We start from the raw sequence: 8,117 nt of genomic DNA, 5'->3' as shown, positions 1-8,117 counted from the left end.
GGGCTGGCGGGTTCGGTAAGTGCCTCCTGAGCCCGCAGGTTGTTCCTAATTTGCGGGTCCCTCCTGCCCCCGGTAATGCTCCCCGAGGTACCCGTGTCTGGCGTGAGGGAAGGTGCTGCTCTCCTCTGCAAAACATGGGGCTCTCTGGAATGTTGCACATCAGATAGGGATTTTCCTTTAAAATACATATTCATGAACAGAACTCTGCCTATTTTTGTGGGTCAAAATCTAAATGAGTTTTTTTTTTTGCCACGCTTGATCAAGATTCTCTTCAGTAAGTCCAGAGCGTGTTTAGTGGTGGACTTGTCAGTGTTCAGTTTATGCTTGGACTTAATGATCTTAAAGGTCTTTTCCAACCTAAATGATTCTGTGATTCTATGCTGATTAAAAGCATCAAACATATATATTATATATACTTGAAATTACTGTGTGAACTTTACTCTGTGAACTATACATCAGATATGTGACTTAGGCACGAAATGAGAAGAGCTTCCAAATGAATTGCATGGTTGGCATGATTATTTCTTTGACACAAGTGTGAGCAGTAATGCAGACCTTCCTCATTAAGCCCTGGAGTTTGGACTCAGAGGAAGAGTGAATCTCTGGAGTTCTCTGTGCAGGTGATATTTGAATTGTGAATTTTGCTTCAGGCCCTTCTTAAGAACCTGACCAAAGGTTTAGGAAAGCAACATTTGGGGCGTGTTTAGTGGGGTAATAGGAAGCTTGCCTTTATACAAGTTGAAATAATCACTAATAGGAGTGTGATTTCAGTGGGAGCCTTGATCCAGTGGCGTGGGAATAGTTCTAAACATGAGAGGATGTTACTGCCAGCAGAGCTGTCTGCCAGACTGGGGTGTATCTGTTCAAGGGAACAGTCCTAAGCAGGCACTTGTTGTTAAAGTTGCTCTGTAGAAAGGGAAAACTTAATGGCAATTGTTGGCCTTTAAATAGGGTGTATCCCACATGCAACCTGCTGAATGCCGGCCTTTCTCATCTAGCCGGTTCCCAGTTTATTAATTAGATGATGATCCTTTCTCTGTGCTGTCTGATAGGATTAATGATAAACTATGTGTGTGTTTGTGTGTGGGTGTGTCTTGCACAAAATCCCAGGTGCTTCCAGCTGCAGGCAGACTTTTTATGACTGCTCAGCAGATTGAGCAGAGTTTACAAATCTAGTCTGCTGAGCTCTGCAAAATGGCTGGGGTATTTGGCTACTTAAGAGCCTAAAATAAAACTGAACACCATGAAAATTCTCAACCTAAGATTTCTTTTCTGGGTCTCTTAGAAAAGAGGCCCATTTTCTCAGTAGGACTGACAAATCATGTGGAATTCTTGGAAATATTCAAAATTTAACTGGACAAGGCTCTGAGCCACCTGTTCTAAGTTGTCCTTGCTTGTCAGCAGGATTAAGTTGGGTTAGACTAAATGACATCAAAGGTTTCATCTGACCTAAATATTTCCCATTCTGATGATTCCTTAATAACAGCCTTTCTATCTTGGCAAAATTCTTACTAGTATTGTAACTGTTCCTTGTAAGAGTTGGCAAGAATGGAGCAATGGGGCTGGGAAAAGCACTTATATTTGTCAAGGTCCAGTACATGTAATGTTACAACAGTAGCAATTTCTCTAATTAGGCAAGGCAGTTAGTTTCAGAACTTTATTTTAAGAGGTTTAGAAGAAGGTGGCAAAACAGTTTTGTACCTTTGCATCTCCCATGGAAGTAATAAGCCACGTATTATGCAATATACCTCAAAAGAAAGTTCCAGTTAGCCGAAGTTTAATGGATTACTGTGACATTGGTGGTTTGGTTATGTTTTGCTGAATGTTAGATCATAAGGAATTGCGAAAGATTTTTTCCTTCCTACCCTCCTCCCACAAATTTCTTTTAATCAGAGAGCTGTATCATAGTTTTTAATAACTTTTATTTTTCTCTTTTGTAGAGCCATAAAAATTACTGAGAAATAAACAGAGTAATACTGTGAGTATTTTCTTTCATGCAGGACATCATGGCAGCCCGACAAGAGAAAAAACATTCTGAAGAAAGAAACCGCAAAAGCACCCAAAATAATACTCGGACATCTCAAGGCCAGTGGGGAAGAGCATGGTGAGAGAAGCTGATGATCTTAATTAGTCATTATATTTCAAATTGGTTCACACTTGCTTTCATAGATGCTACATTCCTTTTAAACTTCAGTCTATTAATAACAGGTTGTTACATTGCCCTTCCATTGAAAGCTCGTGGATAATGAGCTGTAGTAACAGATGCCAAAGAAGAATTCTTCAAGATTTTTGGAATAAAGAGCTTGACAGATATCTTGGGTTAAAACACAGTCCTCCTTGCAAAAAAGGAAAACAAATCATAAAAATCAGTAAAATTTGTATTTCTTTCAAGACTGAAGAAAATATTTCTTGAGATTTAGAAAACAGGCATCTTTCTGGACATTTCTACATCTCCTGCTGTAGCAAGATTTATGACTCATCTCCCTGTTCTCAAAGAGTTGTGCAAATACTAGTAGAGTATTGTATTGCAGCTGGAAACAGCCAGGGGTGTTTAGATGGCTTCCCACCACAGACACTGTGTGGTAGAGCAAGTTCAACTTCTGGCTGTCCAGGGTCTGTCTTTTCTGTATTTCCAAGTTTTGCATAATGTTCCTGTGATTCTATTACCACTTCCAACTGAACACTTTACCAGTTATGCCCATGATTGCCATCAAAAATAATAATAATAATCTGCTTTTTGGAGGGGAGGTATTATCTATTCTGTTGTTCTGATCAATTAGCATAGTTTTATAACAGTTTGTGGTAAAGTATGGAACATACTGAGGTTTTTTTTATAGCTGTTTGACCCAAAGAAATCTATATGCCCTGAAAACATTTTCAGTTTTCATTTGGTTAGTCTGGAAGGTCCACTGAAAAAATTGACTGACTTAATTAAGCCACTGTTCTAACTGAAAACTGGGGGAAAAAAAAATTGCTCTGTTTTGGATTACAGGGAGGTGGACTGGTTTTCCTTGGCAAGCATCCTTTTCCTGCTCATGTTTGCACCCCTTATCGTATATTACTTCATAATGTCCTGTGACCAGTACCAGTGCTCTCTGATTGATCCAGTCACTGACTTGCTCACGGGGAATAAACATCTGTCTGACATCTGGAACAAGACTCCTACACTGTCCTATAGGGCTGCTGGCATCTATATCCTCTGGGTCACGTTCCAGGTATGTTACTGAGCTATCGAGATGTAGTGGCTGGTGTTTCAAACAGCTGTTTGGTGAATCCTTTGACACAAAGGATAATGGAATGTCACACTGGCATTTACTCTTTCATGTGTCTCACTTTCCAGGGCTTTTTGGAATCTAAATGAAGCTTATGCACTTGGAAAATAAATATGTAGGGAATATACACAAATATTCTTTGTATGATATTGCTTGTGTGACATGCTCCTTGTCATGGCTTTTAAGAAAAAGCAACTATGTAGCAATACTCATTTGCTTTAAATTAATACACAATAAATGTATCATAAACTAACACTGCAAAAGGGGTGATATTTTCTATAGACAAGACAGTAAAAGAACATTGACCTATAAAATATAACTAATATTTGTAAAATATCTTCAAATGTACCAAACTACTCCATTATTTTTCCAAATTGGAAAACATGTATAACACGGATTAACTTCAAAATAAAAGGATAGGGACCTGAATCGAGTTACCAACTGTCCTGCTTCCCCATCAAAAAAGGGTGACAACCATACATGGAGTACATCTTTAGAATTGTTTAATAGCTTGGGCATATTACTAGTCTAAAATCACAACAGCTAAATCTTGCCCTGTTTGCTATCCAATACTTAACTGAAACTGACTTGTGTTATATTTAGTATGTGTATGAAAGGGATGGTAGGTTTTTTGGGTTTTGTCTTGTGTGTTTTTGCTGTTAATACAATCTCTCTCTTCTAGGTGATTTTGTATATGTTCATTCCTGACTTCTGCCATAAATTTATTCCTGGATATGTAGGAGGTGTCCAAGAAGGTGCTGTCACCCCTGCTGGTAAGTTCTTCCTTAGAATATATGCACACCATACAATCTTTCAAAATGATAGTATTTCTGTACTTACAGTCTTTAATAACCCATATGTACCTGGAGGAAATGTGGACATAAATGCTTTCACCTTCTTCATTGTTTGCTTCAAACAAAAATGAAAACAATCTACATCATCTATTAGAATAAATGATAGAACTTCTATCTCTTACTGTTAGTAAAACTACTGATAGGGCTGGCACCACACAAGCAATGGAAAAATACAGATTTTGGCATTTAAAATCAGCAGTGAACTATTGCTAGTATTTGTCAATGCAGTTGTACCCGCTGAAGCGAAGTTAACCCAGGAGACTTGAACAAAATCCGTGGTGGGAACTAAGTGTGACAAAGGGTAACTTGTTACCGTAGTCAATTTTAGGGGAGACTCCAAATTCACTGTTTTGTGAAGCGAGAGTGAAGAGAAAAACTCAGCCTAACAAAGCCTGATGGTTACAGCAGAGTCTAATGAAACTTTCAGAAAACTGCCACAAGTTGTTTAATTAGGAGGGTGAGGAGAGTAAGGTCATTTAATGAGCGCTTGATTGAGCTTCTGTGTATTGCATGCATAGCCATATTAATTAAAAGCTGTACTAATGCAATGTCAGTAACATTAAACTTTTTCTTCATATTTTAGGTGTAGTGAATAAGTATGAAATCAATGGACTTCAGGCTTGGATCATTACCCATGTGCTTTGGTTTGCAAATGCCTATTATTTCCACTGGTTCTCACCCACCATCATTTTTGACAACTGGATTCCTCTGCTGTGGTGTGCCAATATCCTGGGATATGCAGTTTCCACATTTGCAATGATCAAAAGCTACTATTTCCCTACCAATGCCAAAGACTGGTATGTGATTTTTTTAATAATGAGCGAATACTAGGTAATCAGACATATAAATTGAATGCTGCACACAATACTAATGACAGAATATATTTTACTGGCCCAGATAATGTATGACTGTGGCCCTTTGCTTCATTAGCACCATCCTCTGTTTCATGCTACATATCATGTAACTCGCAGCCTCAGTGTCACAGGTACTTACTTGTCATAAATAGGATGGATGGAAGGTTATAGTTAGACTGTTCCAAAGCATTACCAAGAATAAACTAGGATACCTCTGAAGCTAGAATTTATCTCTTCTAATGTAATGCTTTGGTTGGATCAATTTGTGTTATCTTGCACAACATTATATGGTTGTATGATTTTTATTATCATTACATGAAGTGAATCTGAAATGTGTATTCAGAATAGTAATTACCTGTATTTGTGTGTAACTGTGTACATTTCTTACTTTTTATGCTTTCTAGCAAATTCACTGGCAACTTCTTTTATGACTACATGATGGGGATTGAATTTAACCCTCGGATAGGAAAGTGGTTTGATTTCAAGCTGTTCTTCAATGGGCGCCCTGGTATTGTAGCCTGGACTCTAATTAACCTTTCCTACGCTGCTAAACAACAGGAGCTGTATGGTCAAGTAACCAACTCCATGATCCTTGTCAACGTCCTTCAGGTAAATTTGGAGGAGGAAAATAAGAAACCAATTTGGAAGTAAACTAGTATTAAAGTAGAAGAAACTCCTTACATTGAAATTGAACTTACACAGTTTTTCCTGGCCTTGAACGACCATATTCAGTGATGATGCACTGGGACTTGCTTCTGTGGACACTTGTATTCAGTTCTTTGGACACTTGGATTCATTCGGAGTGCCACTGTATACACTGCTGTATGCATTCAGAGTGCCACCAGTGGCACAGTCATGTCTGCACCAGCAGATTTCCATGTAAACTTAAATTAAGAGGTACTTTTCTGAGGCTATGTTCTGGAAATGGGCATAACCTGACCTTGAATCCAAAGAGAACAATGACAGATTCCATGTCTTTAGTTGGAGCAAGATTGGGTATGTTTTTTTCTGAGGGCAGCACTGCACCTAACCTGTGTGCAGAACCACAGATGTCTCCACACCTAAAAATAGCCAGTCAGGTGCTGTGCTCTCTACTGAAGAGACTCCAAAGTACAGATAATAGTTTGGATTTATTCATTGATATGTGTAAATGGGAGCCCACTTGGTAGAAGCTCTATTCCCCCTCTCTGTAAGTATACAACTCTTTAAGCTGAAGAGAGGTAGGGGTGGTAAAATGTGAGTACACTTCCTAAGTGTATGTCCTTAATTTGCATACTTGCCTTAGTCATCTTGGTTAATATTGTTTTGCATTACTTATTATTGCTTTACCTATATAGATAGAGTATATTTGTGTGGTATGTTCCTCTTAAAATCCTATTTTTGAGGTGGTAACATAAAAACACAAGTCAGTTTTAAGATCTTATCACAAGACAGCGCAGAAGGATTAGGCTGATGCTGTTAAACAGGAAAACTGGTGACAGTGCTCTGTTATTCATGTGAAACTATTCTGTTTCAGGGTATTTATGTTTTGGACTTCTTTTGGAATGAAGCCTGGTATTTGAAAACCATTGATATCTGCCATGATCATTTTGGATGGTATTTGGGCTGGGGAGACTGTGTTTGGTTGCCTTACCTCTATACTTTGCAGGTAAAAATGGGGTACAATACACATTTGGGCTAAAAGGAAAGAAACTTTCCAGAAACATTCTCCCCAGCAGTTTGATTTGTGTCTTAAATTGCTTCTAGACAGTTTGAATGTTGAGGAACCGTTACAACATCCTTTGTAATGATTCACCTGTAGGAAGGCTTACTGTCCCTGCATGGAATTGACATCTTTTCCTCTCCTCCCCTTCTTTTGTACCTTTTTCTGTCACTGTCTATTGTGTCTGTATATTTTACCAAATCCTTTCAGTCGCTTTATATAGTCCTGCATGTTGAGGGCTTTTTAGTGAGTGGTGGTTTCTTTGTTTTGTTTTGGGGTTTGTTTTTTTTTGTTGTTTTGTTTGGTTTTTTCTTGTGTCCTGGTTTGTTTGCCTCCTTGCAACTTCACTCTTCTTGTTCCACCTAAGAAATACAATTTTGGAGAGAAAGAAAGAAAATGTAGGATGCAGAATTTTCTGAAAATTTTCTGCAGTTTTACTGTTAGGGTTGATTTTTTCCTATTCTTTCTACTCATCTGTTCTGGGTCACTGTAGGTCAAGGAATCAGTCTGGCATCCTGAGCATGTATTGAAAGTAAATCACCGATTGTCTCTTTTTCTGCTCCCCAGGGTTTGTATTTGGTTTACCACCCTGTCCAGCTGGGCACAGCTAATGCCATAGGGATCTTGATGCTGGGCTTGATCGGCTATTACATCTTCAGAGTAACCAACCACCAGAAGGACCTCTTCCGTCGTACAAATGGCAACTGCAAGATATGGGGGAAGAAACCAGAGTATATTGAGTGCTCCTACATGTCTGTGGACGGGACCAAGTACTACAGCAAACTGATGACCTCAGGATTCTGGGGGTGGGCTCGTCATTTTAACTACACCGGAGATTTGATGGGCTCCCTGGCCTATTGCCTGGCTTGTGGGTTTGAACACATCTTGCCTTACTTCTACATTGTTTATATGACTATTTTGCTAATTCATCGTTGCATTAGGGATGAACACCGTTGTTTCAGCAAATATGGGAAGGACTGGAAGCGCTACACTGCTGCAGTGCCTTACCGGCTCATACCAGGAATATTTTAAGGCCAACACAGAATCCAGGGGATTTATCCAGGGGAAAGAAAAATTAAACTTTCTTTGGAGGTGAAGAGAGTGTATCCACGTAGTTAAACAAACAAAAACACTTTGTGAAGGATGTTCATATGGTTCTGAAGGAGTAAGGGTGGCTGGATGATAGTCCCTGCTGTACTGAAGGAACACGCAGTCAGACTGTATTTAAAGTAAATGAAATGGGGCACTGAAATATCCTGCTTTTTAGAAGACTTTTACATGGAACTTTTTTCTCCCCCTCCCCGACTCCTTCTTCAAAATTAACTTGGAATTGAAGAGAAGTTGTATGTATTGAGACTCCTGAAACTCCCAAAGCTGGGACGAGGCTTTACCCTTCAGAGTAGCAGGGATCTGCAACCAGTTTCCAGTGACTTAG

General features: G+C 39.0%; 1 protein-coding gene across 1 annotated transcript; it reads left to right on the top strand.

Annotated features, from left to right (window-relative positions):
- Nucleotides 1–2,006: 2,006 nt before the first annotated feature.
- On the top strand, nt 2,007–7,814 carry DHCR7 (7-dehydrocholesterol reductase). The gene is made up of 7 exons (XM_010175896.1): nt 2,007–2,104; nt 2,993–3,215; nt 3,955–4,045; nt 4,710–4,923; nt 5,385–5,589; nt 6,497–6,628; nt 7,250–7,814. Exons 1-7 carry the CDS (start codon nt 2,007–2,009, stop codon nt 7,712–7,714), a joined length of 1,428 nt encoding a protein of 475 aa, XP_010174198.1. The 3' UTR covers nt 7,715–7,814.
- Nucleotides 7,815–8,117: the final 303 nt, after the last annotated feature.

The sequence above is a fragment of the Antrostomus carolinensis genome, unplaced genomic scaffold, assembly GCF_000700745.2.
Source record: "Antrostomus carolinensis isolate BGI_N321 unplaced genomic scaffold, ASM70074v2 scaffold24069, whole genome shotgun sequence".
NCBI classification, from domain to species: domain Eukaryota; kingdom Metazoa; phylum Chordata; class Aves; order Caprimulgiformes; family Caprimulgidae; genus Antrostomus; species Antrostomus carolinensis.
The sequence above is the reverse complement of the archived record's forward strand: the minus strand, read 5'-3'. Positions and strand labels throughout refer to the sequence as shown.